Source organism: Stigmatopora argus, chromosome 21 (genome assembly GCF_051989625.1).
Source record: "Stigmatopora argus isolate UIUO_Sarg chromosome 21, RoL_Sarg_1.0, whole genome shotgun sequence".
In the NCBI taxonomy this organism is placed as follows: domain Eukaryota; kingdom Metazoa; phylum Chordata; class Actinopteri; order Syngnathiformes; family Syngnathidae; genus Stigmatopora; species Stigmatopora argus.
The window spans coordinates 8,834,793-8,851,927 of NC_135407.1; the positions used below are offsets into that span (position 1 = coordinate 8,834,793).

The 17,135-nt window shown below is 42.1% G+C and overlaps 2 protein-coding genes across 3 annotated transcripts; one reads left to right on the forward strand and one right to left on the reverse strand.

The window, feature by feature from the left end:
- The first annotated feature begins 60 nt into the window (after positions 1–60).
- Positions 61–5,627, forward strand: nelfe (negative elongation factor complex member E). The gene is made up of 11 exons (XM_077591250.1): positions 61–123; positions 372–462; positions 629–698; positions 793–938; positions 1,044–1,118; positions 2,070–2,107; positions 2,196–2,659; positions 2,729–2,870; positions 2,966–3,020; positions 5,208–5,310; positions 5,396–5,627. The coding sequence occupies exons 2-11, from the start codon at positions 388–390 to the stop codon at positions 5,470–5,472; spliced, it is 1,245 nt and encodes a 414-aa protein (XP_077447376.1). The 5' UTR covers positions 61–123; positions 372–387; the 3' UTR covers positions 5,473–5,627.
- A 1,354-nt stretch (positions 5,628–6,981) lies between these two features.
- On the reverse strand, positions 6,982–17,131 carry LOC144067513 (uncharacterized). 2 transcript variants are annotated; one of them, XM_077591330.1, is made up of 5 exons: positions 16,848–17,131; positions 15,451–15,659; positions 15,165–15,359; positions 10,584–10,673; positions 6,982–9,263 (listed from the first exon to the last, which is right to left on the reverse strand). In XM_077591330.1, the coding sequence occupies exons 2-5, from the start codon at positions 15,655–15,657 to the stop codon at positions 8,202–8,204; spliced, it is 1,554 nt and encodes a 517-aa protein (XP_077447456.1). In that variant the 5' UTR covers positions 15,658–15,659; positions 16,848–17,131; the 3' UTR covers positions 6,982–8,201. The 2 variants fall into 2 exon arrangements, with proteins under 2 accessions (XP_077447456.1, XP_077447455.1); XM_077591329.1 differs by having other exon boundaries at positions 10,497–10,673; positions 16,848–17,130.
- Between the last annotated feature and the right edge of the window lie 4 nt (positions 17,132–17,135).

Here is a 17,135-nt window from a genome sequence, read left to right on the forward strand (position 1 = left end):
TTATTTCATTTCATAATAAAAAATAAAAAACACAACTGACAACCCTCCTTCCCAAAAGCCCCTTGCCACATTGCGTCATATTAATGCGACTTTGTTTTTGTTGAGCGCTCGCTGTAAAATTTGGTGAGAAGCCGATGTGTATTATTTTTTTCTGATAAATCATATTCATTCATAAAACACTCAGTATAGCTGTAAATGTATTTTATTTTGTAATATTTTAGCTACGTAGATTTGTCCTTTCTTGCTGTGTGTTTCGATTCACATCCAATTTATATTACTGTGCTACTTTTGCTTGGGTAGTTTGATTGTAGTCCTTTGTTAGTGATGCTCATTTGGAAGTAATGGTATATATGTATTTTTCTTTTCATCAGGTAAGCTTCTTTTACTATGGTGGCTTTTCCAGCTTCTCTTACAGAGGAAGAAGAGGCTTTGCAAAAGAAGTATGCTAAACTCAAGAAAAAGGTACAGGGAATCACAACTTGTATACCGACACCTTCTTTTACATTATATCCAAGTGGATTTTAATCACATCGCTTTTTGTGTTATTTTATGCGTTTCACTTTGTAAATGGCTCGTTTATGCATCTACTGCCAATGCCTATTTAATAAAAAATTTCAATCTGTTTCAGAAAAAAGCACTGCTGGCTCTCAAAAAGCAGAATACAACTAATCAAACAAATCCAAGTGGTTTAAAACGGAGTAAGTGAATTTAAATTAGTGGCAATGGGTCAATGCTATTAACTACAAAATGTATCTTGAGAATTTTTGTTCTTGCTACATGATTTTATCACAGCACTGTCAGATCAGCCTGTTGTTGACACGGCAACAGCGACTGAGCAAGCCAAGATGTTGATCAAATCAGGTGCGATCAGTGCCATAAAGTCAGAGAACAAGAACTCAGGTTTTAAACGTTCTCGTATGCTGGAGATAAAACTTAAGGTATCTATCTATCCATCTAGTATTTGCATTTGTATCTCAACTTTTTTCTTTCGTCTTCTTAACTTGTGTTAGAAAAAATATATACATTTTTTTTCCAAATGACAGGACCCAGAAAAAGGCCCAATTCCAGCTTTCTTACCTTTCCAAAGGAGTGTTTCGACAGATGAAGAGCAACCTGAGGTAACGTGCGACATATTAAGTATGGCTTTGTCATTCCAAGTTGCTTTAATATTTCATGGGTTTAATACTGGACGTTCGTAATTTATATCAAAAACTACAATTTAGTGTCTACTCCAAAGCAAAATAATTTTAATGTATTTCTGTGGCAAGTGTCTCTGTACATTTTTTCCTTTCCATATGCTTTAAAAGTTTAATTATTTAAAGTCATACTTATGGGTACTCGGATGATTCGCCGACGGACGTTTCGCCGACTGATGTTTCGCCGACGGACAGTTCGCCGAATGGATGTTTCGCCAAATGGATGTTTTGCCGAAAAAAATAGTGTTTAATTTATTATTTTATTAAACAAATAAAAGTGAGGATGTTTCTCATTGTGTTGTTTTTTGTGCCGAGGTTGAAAAACACACATGATCCGGGGGCGGGGCGAGCGCACGAATCCCGTTTCGGCGAAACGTCCGTTCAACGACATAGCGCACGCAACGGCGCCATTTTGTTGTGACGTCATCGTGTCATGGCAACTTGCAGTATTTTTGCATGTCGTGTTTTTATGCGCAAATAAGCTGTACCCTGGATTCGGTCATCATTTTTTGTCCGACAAAAGCGGCTTATATGCGAGTAAATACGATATGCTGTAAACCATCAAATACAAAGTCATAACAGAGAAACTAATACTTTTTCATGGAATAACTAATGGATACGTGGTTGCTGAATTTTCTTTTTTAGTAAAAATGTGAATTAATTATTATTTTCAATCATCTGCCCCAAAAAAACAATCAAGTTAATTCATTCATTCATTTTCCAAACCACTTATCCTCACTAACTATTGGGACCAGACGGGGGACAGCCTGACTTGGTGCCCAGCCAATCGCAGGGCATCACGTTAATGAATAAAATCAATTTATTTCCCAGGCCCACCACAATGTTTATATTTTCATTTTGTTTTCTTTCTAGTCTGGAAGGAGATCCCACAGGAAGTCACTTTACGAAAGGTAGTATTAAAGTTTCTTGGTGATACTGTGAAAGACTTTTGTGTACTGATTTGTTGGTTTCATATATTTCCCCCACAATTTTCCTAAGCTTTGTCAGTTCGAGTGACAGATACCGTGATGAAGAAGATGGAGGCGGAATGTCCACTAGCCGAGAGATGGACAGAGACCGGGATCGCGAGCGGGATAGAGAGCGAGATCGGGAGCGGGACCGCGACAGAGAGCGAGAAAGGGACAGGGACCGTGAGCGAGAGAGAGAGAGAGAACGGGACCGGGATCGGGAGAAGGACCGTGATCGGGAGAAGGACAGGGATCGGGAGAAGGACAGGGATCGGGAGAAGGACAGGGATCGGGAGAAGGACAGGGATCGAGAGAAGGACCGGGAACGGGAGAAGGAGAGGGATCGGGAGAAGGACAAGGATCGGGAGAAGGACAAGGATCGAGAACGTGACAGGGCGAACGAACGGGATAGGGAAAAGGACAGGGAAAGAGATCGCAGCGGTGAGATGGATCGGGAACGCGAGGGAGACCGAGAGCGAGATGGCACGTTCAGAAGTGAGTAAAAAAGTGGCAAAGGTTCCTGCTTGGTCGCCAGGGTTGTAAATCTCTTCCTTGCTTTTTCAGGGTCGGATTCGTATCCTGAGCGCAGAGTGAGAAAAGGGAATACGGTTTATGTTCGTGGCTCAGGTCTTTCTGAAGACAGTATGCGCTCCGCATTTGCTCAACATGGAAATATCATCGATCTATCTATGGACAACCCACACAAGTAGGAATTAATATATATGCAAATGCTTTGTGTATTTTTTTAAAAGAATGATTTTATTACCAGATTGGGTTAAATTCAATGTTTCTGTTCTCCAGTTGTGCGTTCATTACATTTGAGAAGATGGAGTCAGCAGACCAGGCAGTAGCTGAGGTTAGTAGTTGATTTTCCTTGATAACTTATTGGCTGCCGTTGGCAGGATAAACAGACTTGACTGTGGAAACGAGACTGACCCAAATGCCGTAGTTCAGCGGTCCCTAACCAACGGCGAGCCACCTTGTGGCGGTACTCGGACGTTTGGTCGCCGGACGTTTGGTCACCGGACGTTTGACAACATGACAGAGAGTTTACTGTTGAAACCAGCTCTCAAAATTATATTCATGAGAGAGAGTTTAATATCTAAATATCTACTGTTGAAACCAGCTCTCAAAATTATATTCACCCGGGCGACCAAACGTCCGGGCGACCAAATGTCCGGCGACCAAACGTCCGGGCGACCAAACGTGCGGGCGACCAAACGTGCGGGCGACCAAACGTGCGGGCGACCAAACGTGCGGGCGACCAAACGTGCGGGCGACCAAACGTGCGGGCGACCAAACGTGCGGGCGACCAAACGTGCGGGCGACCAAACGTGCGGGCGACCAAACGTGCGGGCGACCAAACGTGCGGGCGACCAAACGTGCGGGCGACCAAACGTCCGGGCGACCAAACGTCCGGGCGACCAAACGTCCGGGCGACCAAACGTCCGGGCGACCAAACGTCCGGGCGACCAAACGTCCGGGCGACCAAATGTCCGGGCGACCAAACATCCGGTCACGCTTGTGCCGGTCCGTTAGAGAAATAAATCAGGGTTCTACATGAACTTTTTACATACCTGTCAACCTCTGTACGAGTCGTACGGTGTTTGTAAGGTTTTTGGGGGGTTTGTAAGGGGAATCATAATCATTTATAAGGGCAGTTATCGGCAGAGGTTGACAGGTATGTTTTTAAGCCACCTGCCCATAGGGACGGTAACCCATCTATATTGCCTGCCCGAGGTGCCAATCCACCTGGCCTAATTTTATGTTTACAGGATCTCCATACAAAATGACGCAACGCAACACATGCATTAAGTTCGAAATCCCAGACGGAACATGATTGATGCGCACTGGCCTGCGTAAAAAAAAACAAAAAATAGAAGTAATATTGATTGCAAAATGGTGGCGCGCTTCATAGACAAATATTACACACAAGCAGCAGAAATCTATAAAGTATTTGCTCAGAATTTTACGCGTACCTCAAATTCCCCTTATGTCGGGTACAGTGGTACCTTGACATACGAGTGCCCCAACATACGAGCAATTTGAGATACGAGTAAAAATTTGAGCAAATATTTGCCTTGAGATACGAGACAAATTTTGAAATACGAGCACACAGCGGACGCGAGAGGCTGCTCATAAGAACATCACGGGCACTGTCTCTCTCCCAAAACTCCCTCGTGTAATGTCTCTGGTCCCAACTACCTACTTGTAATGTCTCTGCAAGCACTGGGCGGAGCGTTACATTTTTTTCAGTGTTTTTTTTCCCGTTAGTCAGTGCGAATGGCGTATATACTACTTCTCATTAGCAAGTGGCCGTGTGTTATCCTATTGTGAGGACATTTGTGTGCATCACTTTCGGAATATTTTGAAGGGAATACAAAAGCAAACAACCCTCGATAGGTTGCATCTGAAAGTCAGGGTGGAGGCGGGGCAAATAGAGCCAACCCGGGAGAAGAAAGGTATAAAAATCTAAAACAGAATTAGAATTAAGTTTAGTGTAAGGTTAGGTTAAACTTATTTTTGAGTGTGTTTGCATCGAAATCCAAGTTCATTTAAATTTGTTTATGTTATGTTACAAGCGCGTTGCCGTGCAAAAAGTCTCCCCCTCTCTCTGTCCGTCTCTTTCCCCTCCGCGAAATCTGTCTAACTTTAATAATATTAAACACATTTTAGTAGTATTAAACCATTATTTATTTGTTACTTTGTTAATACATGGCGAATTAGAACAAATACAAATATTTTTCCAATCCAATATCCTGTTTTGGGTGTTTTTTCAGAGGGCTGGAACAAATTAATTTGTTTTTAGTTCATTTCTATGGGAAACGTTCGTTTGTGTTACGAGAAAATCGACATACGAGCTCAGTCCTGGAACGCATTAAGCTCGTATCTCGAGGTACCACTGTATTACTGTAAAGTATTAATGACATAGTTGAAAGGTGTCAGGCAGAACAACGCAGCGGGGTTGATTGTATCCCGTAGTGGGATGCTTCCGGCCCACAGGCAACCGTATTCCATTCTCTAATCTTTTACTCATCACCAGCTGAATGAGAGCACAGTCGGAGATGTTCACATCAAAGTCAGCATTGCCAGAAAGCAGCCTATGTTGGATGCTGCCACAGGAAAGTGTGCGTGGGCTTCTCTGGGTAAATATTCACTTGTTTAACATCTTTGTTCAACCCATTTGTAAGAAATTTAATTTAACCTACATTTTTTTCGTCCTCATCTTAGCTGTTCATAACAGCACCAAAGGCTCTTACAGGGATAAGAGAAACCAGGTTGTGTACAGTGAAGATTTCCTGGCGTGAAAGTGTTTATTCATTGGCTTTGTGGTTTTTCTTTCTTTCTCCTTTTATTATTATTTTTTGTTAATGACCTATTGTCCATTCATTGATGATAGATTTCATTGTGTCTTCTATTATTTGATATTTTTTGACATGATTAATAAAGCTAGTCTGGTTAATTTTGTGTGGTTGATTCATTTTGGACTTTCCAAAAGTAGCTGAATAGTCCAATGAAATGAAAGGTATACATTGAAGAATTTACCTTGTTACTAGAATAACTTAGTATCAGTTTTTGTAACGAGGTCCACATTTCTTTTAAAGCAGTGTATATACTGTAAGATTATATCAGTTTTTGTGAGTGATAGATTTATTATTAATACACTAATCAAAACAGGGAGACATCATTAACATACTCTGGCAAGGAAAATCACTTCCAACTCGCCTTCGTCCAATAGGATTCTAAAGAAACGGCATCTTCCTCTCAATTCAGTCAGTGCATAATCAAAACATTTAAGGTATCTGATTCAAACAATTGCATAAGCTAACCGAATAACACCATTAAGGTCAAAAAACAACTGCTCATATTAGATTGGAAAAAAACAACTGTGTAAGAATGTGCACAAATAAGCGTAATACCTTCTTTATAAGGTAAACAGCGACCGTATTTTTAATGCGATTATCGCCATCTGCCAGAATCCAAGTCAAAGCAATTCAAGAGTCCCTTGTAGATCTACATTGCCAACTCAGATCAACAGCCTCGGCCTGGAACATGGTGTCCTGTTCAGTCAATCAATAGTCCTGAAAACAATTAACTGGCCTCGAAAGCAGCTGTGGGGGGAAAGTGTCGAGCTTACTCGGTCCCAACATAAAGCACAAATTAATTTATAGCTTCATTACCTATTAAAATGCTTAATGAACATATCGTAACATCCCAGAATAAACCCAACAGTGAGTATAAAAGCATCGTTCTCATACAAATTGTGAATGGCTGACATGTCAGCATAAACACTCAACTGTCTGACTGAATAATCAATCTTAGTCTTATGATTGGGTTGACATGTCAGCACAAATACTCAACTGTCCGACACTGATCAATTACTTTTTGCCCTGCAAATGACTGAAACGTATCTGTTCAAAGTCCTGCTGACAACTGTCAGTTTTGCCTGTATATAACTCACTCACTGGTCATTCAGTGAGAGTTGCAAGGACAACAGACTGTGAACGTTCACGCAGTTTGAGCTCTCCCCATTTCTGCAGTCTGGTAATAAACTTATTTCCTTTAAATTGGTCTCACTCTTTCTTAACCTGCTCCTTAAGTTTTTTTTCAGATCTATCATATACATATTTCACTATGAATGCAGTAATTTTGCTTTAGACAGTTTTTCCCCAGTGTACATCAAATTGAGTAGTTTTTTTTTCCATAATTCAGATAGAATATGTTAAATTGTTAGCTGGTTCCAATATATAGTTATTTTAAGCAGTATGACTAGAACTACAATGCACCTCAGAATTGATTGCACCTTCTTTGGAAAGTATGATTTAATCATCTCATTTATTTCAAGAACAGTTTTGACAATTTCAACATAACTGTGTATTATAGAATGCTTGCGTGGCTCCTACCATATAACTTGGGTAGTTAAATACATTTAACAATTTTATGAAAATTGGTTGATTCCAAAGTGAATAGAAATCTATCAAAAACTGCCATATATATTCCAAGATTTAAGGAAATCAGTATTTTTTTTACTATAATTTGTATTTTTTCAATTGTAATTTTCACATCAGGCTAAACACAATGTTATTCCTTTAATGTAAGTTTCTTTTGGAAGAATGACAAGTGAAACAAAAAGAAATGGAAAGATTAGAGATGTGTTGTAATCCATAAACAGATATACAATTAGAACGTTTGACCTATTAAAATAAGTTAATAATTCTGGACATGAAACATTTTCTCAAAATGAAAACAAATGATTTCAACACACCATAGAATCTTGCTACACTTCTTGTTCCATTATCAGCACAAAGGTAGCTATTTCCCAAATGCAACTTTGAATTTGGACAGTGACACTCAGTTTTGACTTAAATTTCATCTATATTAGCTGTGCATTACTGTGCATTGAATCTTGCATCTGACTGTTACTCACACCACATAAAACATGTAACGTTTAATAAGAAAAATACCCCTAACATTTGATTTCCACAACATTAAAAACGAGAGCCCGAGTTTTTTCCTATTATTACAATAGACAATTACAAGCTTAATAAATCTATTACTTGAAGGCCCTAATATACAACAGATGTAAACAGACTTATTAGCTTTGCAGGCCTCAAAATTTGTTTTAAAATTCCATTTACCTGGATCACAGTATGCATGTACAATTATTGAAACTACAGTACCGTATTTTCACGACTATAAGGCGCACCACATTATAAGGCGCACCCTCAATGAATGACACATTTTAATTTTTTTCCATATATAAAGCACACTGGATTATAAGGCGCCCTGTCTATTTTGGAGAAAATTTAAGCCTTTTAAGTGTGCCTTCTAGTCGTGAAAATGTGCAATTTTTCTTAAAAACATAAAACCATTTGTTTTAAAAAAAACAACAGTTTTCCCCATCAAAAACATCCCGACAACACACAAAATAATAAAATGAGTTCGTTAAGACTAATACAGACATTTCAAAGGCCTCACAGCTAAACAGCATTTACATTATGATTATTAGTAGTCTAGTCTAAAATTCTTTGGGTTTTCATGTTTGCTCAGTAACTGGACATTCCTGTACTTCTTCTCGTATTCTCCCGAGCGTCCTCTCGTGTTCCTCTTGCTCGTGGATTGAATTCTGCACAGTCGTTTTTCCGTGTTGCTCCTTCAGGTGGCGCCGTAAAGCGGGCTTGTGGGCGAACCGGGCGTGGCAGTAGGCGCAGCGATGTGGGCGCTCGCCGCTGTGGAGGTTCATGTGATCAATGAGCGTGGACCTCTGCGTGAAACCCTTTGAGCAAAGGGGGCACTGGTGGGGTTTGCCGTTTCCGCGGTGCAAGGCCATGTGTCGGTTTAAGTTGTATGAGTGGTGGAACTGCTTGTCGCAGAAGTGGCAAGCGTACACCTGGTGAGCGGAACAGTAGTGCATGGCGAGGGCGTGAGTGGAGGGGCACGTCACGCCGCAGTGCTCGCAGATGACTGGTCCGATGACGCTGGATGTGGATCCAACCACGGCGACGGACTCGTCTCCTCCCTCGCTCGTACCGGTGTCCAACCCGCAGTTCCCTTCACCGGCATCGCTGGACTTGTCCACCGCAAACTGTGACACGTTATTGACAGCCATTGGCAAGGGCCTGTCCCCCTGGGAGTCATCTAAACTTAAATCCAATCTGGGGAGGTCGATTGGAAAAAAACTTCCCGTCTTAAGGCCTTCAGTTAAATCCATGCCAGAGTTCCCTGCGGTCCCTGCGAGATACCATAAATCTTGGGAGGCAGATCGAGGAGATTTTTTCTCCTGGGATGGCACCCATCGTCTCCTCTTCAAACCTCTTGCTACTGCTCTCCCTCGGCCTCGACCAGGTTCAGATAATCTGCTTCTGACAGCGCGCAGTCCTTCCTTTGAGAAAACGTCTGTACCAAGACCTCCGGCTATTGGATTCACGTCATATTCAATGTTCTCTTCTCCCACCATGCCATCTGCCGCAGGGGAACAGGGATTTCTAACGTCCCCGGTGAGAGCTGCTGCAGCCTCTTCCTCCTTGATTCTGTTATGTTCCTCGTCGGAGATATAAACTTGGAACGCTGGGTCTCCTCCTTGGTCCGCCGCATTATCCTGCACCAAAAATAAAGAGACATCAACAAACAACGCAAAGCCTCTACCGTAAAATGTAAACAGCATCTATTTATTTTATTAAAATAAAAAAACATTTACATATTGTATAAACTCAGTGGCAGTCCGTGCATTTTCTCGTAGCGCCTTCAACGGGTAAAATCCACTTCCTAGCAGCATTTAGTGATTAAATACAAACACTGGAGCTTAAATACAAACACTGGAGCTTTTCAGATATCAGAACTTGGCCCACAATTGAAATATTATTTAGGAATATAGCCATATTTTACGCACCAAAAATCCTTTTTAACTTTACACAATATACATCCTCCTTTCTTTCTTCCTTCTTTTATATCGCCATCGAAGCTAATGCTGAAAGTCGAGCCTGTCCTGTGGTATTTCTGGTATAGTCCATCTTGAAAATGGCTTTAAATCAACACAACAATATATTTGCTTGTACAGCTCGCTCCAAATACAGTTTGGTAGCTCTGGCTAATCACTAGCCAATTATTGTTGGTGAAAGCGATGACGTATCCCTACGCCTGCGACAAGGCAATGACGTATCCCTACGCCTGCGTCAAGGCAATGACGTATCCCTACGCCTGCGACAAGGCATTGTGGTGTTGCCAACTCGAAATCTGATTGGTTAAAGCAACAGTCTTATCGACGCTTGTTTAATGCAGCAGAGCCTGCAGAACTGATTGTGAAGGCCTTGAGGCAGATTTCTGACCCTGGCAACAAATAATGGCTGAAATGTGATTGGTTAAATGCTTCAATATGAAAAAACACATCTGGAAGTACTGCAACCAGGGGGGAAAGCAATGAAAGGCAGCTAACAGACAAGTTGGAATTATTTAATAAGTATTGATGGACAAAATATAATATATGATTCAGATATTTCTTAGGCCAGCAGAGAAGGCCTTGAAGGCCCTGACGGCCTGCCACTGTATAAACTTACCTATGAAGTTGGTGCACACGATTACAATACATTGAATTTTAAAATTCAATTTCTGATGGGGCAGATATCAGTCCATTCTATTTACCTGCTTTGCAGGACACAGAGCAACACAATTTGTTTGGGTTTTAGAGAAAATTATATCTTAATACATTGTTCAGTGGATATTGTGCACCCATATTATCAAACCAGGGAAACTTAGCTGCCCATTTGGAAATCACACAGCACAATGCCTGCCCCAGCAGGTTGAAAAAAAAAATGGGGTGAAAGTTGACACACACCTTCACACATATTTTTTCCACCAAATGACTGCCATCGTTTTTCTGACTGCTGTCCTGTTCCACCAAATGCACTTCAGGGCTACGTACGGGAGAAGGTCGACTGCCTGAGGATGCTGTGATGGAATGAATGCTGCCACTTAGAATCACAGGCGGAGGCGGTCTCTCCTCTGTAGTTATCTGCAATATGTGGGGAGAAAAAGGTGAGGTCAACATTGATTGCAAGCTGTCAGAAAACATAATGAAAAAAAAGCTCAAACTTTCAAGCACATTATGACCACTTGAATTGATTTCAGGTTAAAGATGGGACTTATCTCAATCAGCTGTGCTACAAAATAGTTATTTGCCCTCTGACATATTGATTTAATTGATTTCAGTAGGCTTTCACCTTTGACCCTTTTCAAAATCAATCAGGTTTTGTGCTTTTTGATAGATTGGGTTGTTGATCAGCAAAGTCATCCATCGCTTTAGAGGCTAAGGAAGGGAATCTCATTACACTTGTAGGTGAAACAAAATGCTGCTCATATTGAGCTAAAGATTTATGTAACATTAGCAATTTGAATTGCCGCACATATAACCAGATGCTTCACATTATATTAAAACTGTTATTAAGTTTTTAAATTGGGTTGCAGCTAGAACATACTGTCAAGGGAAATATTATGAGACCACCTTGTTTTCTTCCATTTCTTTGTTCATTTAAGGATCTTATATCACTTATTTTTTTCAAGTGTCTGATTAGCATTTATTATGGTAATTATATTTTACTTCAATTTAATACCACAAAGCATGAAATGGACATTTCAGGTGACAGTAATGACGGTGGTCACCAACAAAAAAAAAATTGTTGGATTGATGCAAACGCGTTGTTGCGTAAAAACACTCCACATCAACAATAAATGCAGATCTGTAGATTATGCCACTTTATTATCAATTTTGAAGTCAAAAGATGGCATTACAGGAATCCCTCGAATATCGCGGTTAATGTAGACCAGACATGGCAGCGCTAATCGAAAAATGGCGAAGTAGGGTCACCCCTATTATAACTACCTTTTTTTCCTTCAATGCTGAGTCCTAGTAGCAAGCGTGACCAGACGATTCGCCGAAAGACGTTATGCCGACAGACAATTCGCCGAACGGATGTTTCGCCGAAACGCTCGCCCCGCCCCTGGATCATGTGCACATGTTTTTCAACCTCGGCCCGCGGGCCATATATGGCCCGTTACAGATAACATTCATTTAGGAATAAAAAGGGCATGTACTGCCCCCCGCTGGACATATTTGTAAATACAAGTATGTACAACAATGTGCTGCCATTTTTTTTATTTTTTTTATTTTATCCTTGCGTTTAAAGTAGTAGCCATTTGGAGATCACGCAGAACAGTACGTGACAGAAGAAATAGAGAAAATAAAGTAGTAGTAACAGTAAGTACTACTGTAATGAAATTGGAAATCCAGAAATCCAGGGAACAAAAAACTCTGGACCTGCTGTATGCCAACACAAAGGAGGCATACAGCTCAGTCCCCCTCCCCCCACTGGGCCGCTCAGACCACAACCTGGTCCATCTGATCCCCACCTACATCCCTATGGTGAGGAAAATAAAACCTACCACGAGGATCATACAAAGATGGACCGAGGAGACCAGCATGGTACTGAGGGACTGTTTTGAGACCACTGACTGGGAGGTGCTGTGCAATTCACATGGTAATGACATTGACAGCTTGACCCACTGCATCACAGATTATATTAACTTCTGTGTTGAGAACATTGTACCCTCCAAGAAGGTCTGTTGTTTCTCCAACAATAAGCCGTGGGTCACCAGGGATCTAAGGGCCCTCCTGAACAAGAAGAAGAGGGCTTTTAGGTCTGGGGAGAAAGAGAGCCTGAAAATGGTCCAGAAGGAGCTGAAGAGAGAGATAAGGAAGGGTAAGACCATCTACAGGAGGAAGCTGGAGAACCAACTCCAGAGAGGCAACACCAAAGAGGTCTGGAGGAGCTTGAGGACTATTTCGGGCCACGGAGGCAACAGCGAGAGAGACCCGGAGTCTGGCGGCAGGGAGTGGGCCAATGAACTGAATCAGTTCTTTAACAGATTCAGTCCTGCCCCCACTCCCCTGACCCCCCAGACCAGAAGCAACGCTCCCCCCTCGTTCCCCTCCTCCTCCTCTTCCTCCCCCTCTTCCACCGGTCTCTGCATTACTGTCGATCAGGTGATAAAACAGCTCAAGAAGATCGAGGCAAGGAAGGCTACCGGTCCAGACGGCCTCAGCTCCAGACTACTGAGAGAGTGTGCGGATCAGCTTGGTATAGTGATTCTGCATATTTTCAACCTCAGCCTCAGTCTGCAGAAGGTCCCCACCTTGTGGAAAACTTCCTGCGTGGTCCCAGTTCCTAAGACTGCGTACCCCAGGGAGCCAAACCACTTCAGGCCGGTAGCATTAACCTCTCACCTGATCAAGACATTGGAGAGAATCATCCTCAATCACCTCAGCCCCCTGATGAATGCAGAGCTGGACCCTCTGCAGTTCGCCTATCGTCCAGGCATTGGTGTGGAAGATGCTACCACCTACCTGATGCACAGGTCTCTTTCACACCTGGAGAACGCGGGAAGCACGCTGAGAATGATGTTTTTTGACCTCTCCAGTGCGTTCAACACCATTCAGCCGGTTCTACTGAGAGGGAAACTGGAAGAGGCTGGAGTAAGGAACCACCTAGCCGCATGGATCATCGACTTCCTCACTGACAGACCACAATATGTGAGACTCCAGGACTGTACGTCTGATGTGGTAGCTTGCAGCACGGGGGCCCCACAAGGCACAGTGCTCTCTCCACTCCTCTTCTCCCTCTACACATCGGACTTTAAACATAATACAGACACCTGCCACCTCCAGAAGTTCTCTGATGACACCGCTATTGTTGGACGAGTGACGGACGGGAACGACCTGGAGTACAGGGGAGTCATCACAGCCTTTGTTGACTGGTGTAGGCAAAACCACCTCTACATCAACACCAGTAAGACAAAGGAAATGGTCATAGATTTTCGGAGGAATCCTCAACAGACCACTCAGGTGAACATCCAGGGTACAGACATTGAAATCGTGGAGAATTTTAAGTACCTGGGTGTTCACCTCAACAACAAACTAGACTGGTCCACAAACACAGACGCCCTGTACAAAAGGGGCCAGAGCCGCCTCTACCTACTGAGGAGTCTACGGTCCTTTGGAGTGTGCAGGACACTGCTGAGGACTTTCTACGACACTGTGGTGGCCTCTACAGTGTTTTATGCAGTGCTTTGTTGGGGATGCGGGAGCACGGAGAGGGACAGGAACAGGCTGAATAAGCTGGTCAGGAGGGCCAGCTCTGTTCTGGGCTGTCCTCTGGACTCTGTGGAGGAAGTGGGAGAGCGGAGGATGCTGACCAGGATGATGTCCATCATGGACAGCACCTCCCACCCCCTGCATGAGTCTGTGGAGTCCCTCCGAAGCTCCTTTAGCAATAGACTGCGGCACCCTCATTGCAGGAAGGAGCGCTTCCGCAGATCCTTCCTCCCATCAGCTGTCAGGCTCTTTAACAAAAAAATGGCTGTGTGTTAAGACCTACCGTATGCATGCATGTACATTTATGTGTATGTATGTATGTATATATGTGCTAAGCAACACGCTTATTTAAGTATATATTTATTCATGTATTTATTTCTTGACCTACTTATTACCTATCTATTTATGTCTAAAATGCCTTTCCTATTCCTGCACCCTCACCCTCTTGCCACTGGAACAACGCAATTTCCCGAATACGGGATGAATAAAGTTATCCAATCCAATCCAATCCAATCCAAATCCTACGCCAGAAAACTTACACCAGCATAGAAAACGTTGAGATTAATCTTTGAATTAAGGTTCTCAGCAAATCATTTTGAATATATACTTCCTAAAATAATGGGAAATTATTTAAAATTAAACTAGGAGTAAAAGTGTGTTCCATGGCATTTTCAGGTATTGTTCTCTAGAATTTCACATAAGTCTTCTAGTGTTGTTTTTTTCTCAGTGTCAGACATCAATCCCCAGCTTTGATAAATTACATTGCGTGTCCAAATGGCTACTACTTTAAACGCAAGGATAAAATAACAAATATAAAAAATTGGCAGCACATTGTAGTGTAGTACGTAAAGTTGCATTTAGGCGGGGGGCAGTACATGCCCTTGTTATTCCTAAATGAATGTTATCTGTACCGGGCCATATATGGGCCGCGGGCCGAGGTTGAAAAACGTGTACACACACGATCCGGGGGCGGGGCGAGCGTTTCGGCGAAATGTCCGTTCGGCGAATTGTCCGTCGGCCAAACGTCCGTCGGCCAAACGTCTTTCGGCGAATCGTTCGAGTACCAGTAGCAAGGGGAAGACGGGAGTGGCTTCCGCTTGCGAGTTTCAGCGTGGATTTTCAAATTTTTATGAACTTTAAAAAATAATATTTAAAAAAAAATATATATATATAAGATAATTAATAGCAGAAAAAAATCACAAGGAAGTGAATTCGCGATAAGTGAAGTCATGATAATCAAGGGCAGACTGTACTGTAATTAGCAGCCAGAATAGACAAACATTGCCACTGAATTTGCTGTGCTACTTCTGAACTTTTGTCTTTTTCTTGAAAATCTTTAACGTTTATGTGACTGACCTTCAGGGGATTAGGATTCTTCAGCTCCATGTATTTCTTTAGCGCATCCCGGCAACGTTCCACAATATACTCCATCTGTAGATAACTTGCAGCAGTCAAGTAGTTTACTATCTCCTCTGGTTTGAACTGTATAACACCAGTGTAGCAGGATTGTAGCAGATCAAAAATGACTGAGGAATTGTGCAACATTGACACCTAGATGTTATTGGGAAAAAGAAAGTATTACTTATCACGGAACAACAGACATAAAGGCACTAGGCATATGGAGACAAGATTCTGGATCTACCTGAAGCTTGGGGGAAGGGCTGAGGAGGAACTGGTCTCTCAAAAAGGGTGAACAAGCAGCCAGCACAACTTTATGGCCCCTGAATGTCTGGTTGTTCCTGGTCAAAATGGTAACGTCACAAAAGTGCTGGTGAGACCTCAGAGAATTCATGTGTTTGAGAGTCATGTCTCCGTGGCCGGGCAAACAGAAACACAGCATCTCCATCATGTCTGAGGAAATGAAGTCTGATTAATTTTATAGCGCATAACATACACAAGGTAGCTTAACATGTTTTACACAGTAAAAAGCACAAGATTTAAAAATAATAAACATTTTGAAAATCACCAAAAAGAGGTAAAATCTTACATTTAAATGATGCTAATTTTCATTAAAATATGTGGAAAAAATGATTAATAATGCAAAAACAAATCTAAAATGTTTAAAACCTGGCCTCAAAAACATTTGTACAGTTCACTTGTGTTGACATGGCAATTCTTAATAAATTTAGGACATTACTCATTTAGTATATTATTAGAATTTGTGGGGCGGCTCGGCGGATGAGTGGTAGGCGCGCCGGCCTCACAGTGGGAGACCTGGGTTCAAATCCAGGTTGGGCCACCTGTGTGGAGTTGGCATGTTCTCCCCGTGGGCCTGTGTGGGTTTTCTCCAGGTACTCCGGTTTCCTCCCACATTCCAAAGACATGCATGATACTCTAAATTGACCCTGGGGTATGAGTGTGAGAGTGAATGGTTGTTTTTCTCCTGGTGCCCTGCGATTGGATGGGCACCAATTCAGGGTGTCAACCGCCTCTGGCCCGATGTCAGCTGGGATAGGCTCCAGCACCCCCCATGACCGTAGTGAGGATAAAGCGGTTCAAAAAAATGAGAAATTAGATTAGAATTAGTGTTAGCTTTAATAGAAGTGTAAATCTAATGTATTTGGGAGGCATTGTACAAACTGGGCTGCGGTATAATGCTCTTTTTAGAGAAGTGGCATTTAATGACCATTTACAATAATCAGGTTTACGAAAAATAAAAGCATGAATTAGTTTTTTTGGGTCTTGTTTTCTTCCTTTTGGCACAACCTACATCAGTGTGGCAGTCGCTGTCATCACACAACACCAAAATAAATGACACTAAATAATACAATTGTTATGATTTAAAAAAACAACAACAACATGCATGCAAGAATAATCTTCACCACAAAAAAATAATCATTTTAACAATTGATTAGCAAAGATCAGCCACCATAATTTAAAAATGCTACCGAAGACGAGTTTCCTTTCCAACGAATCCGATAGCATAAACAGAAGCTAGCGTTAGCAAACAGGTTAGCTTGCTGACAACTGACCACTCACGCACAAACGAAATTTCCTGACTTATCATTCTTTTACAGCTTTTACCTTTGCAGGACTCACCTTTGCCTTTAATTACGCCGAGTATAGCAACCTGATCGTGTTGAGGCAGGCTGTTTTAACACGGAAGACACTAATTTCTTTCGGTTCCCGTCCTTCTTTTCGCTGCTTGCCGCCTCTGTTTACTTTACGACCTCTCTGGATGAAGACCATTCCGTGACAACAACACGAGTCAAATCCTGTTGCTGGACTGATTTGGAGTCGGTTTATCGTTCACCGTATGGACGCATCTCTGACGGCGTGCGGGTATGTACTGATTTCCGATCAGCGAGTTTTAAATCAATAACGTTA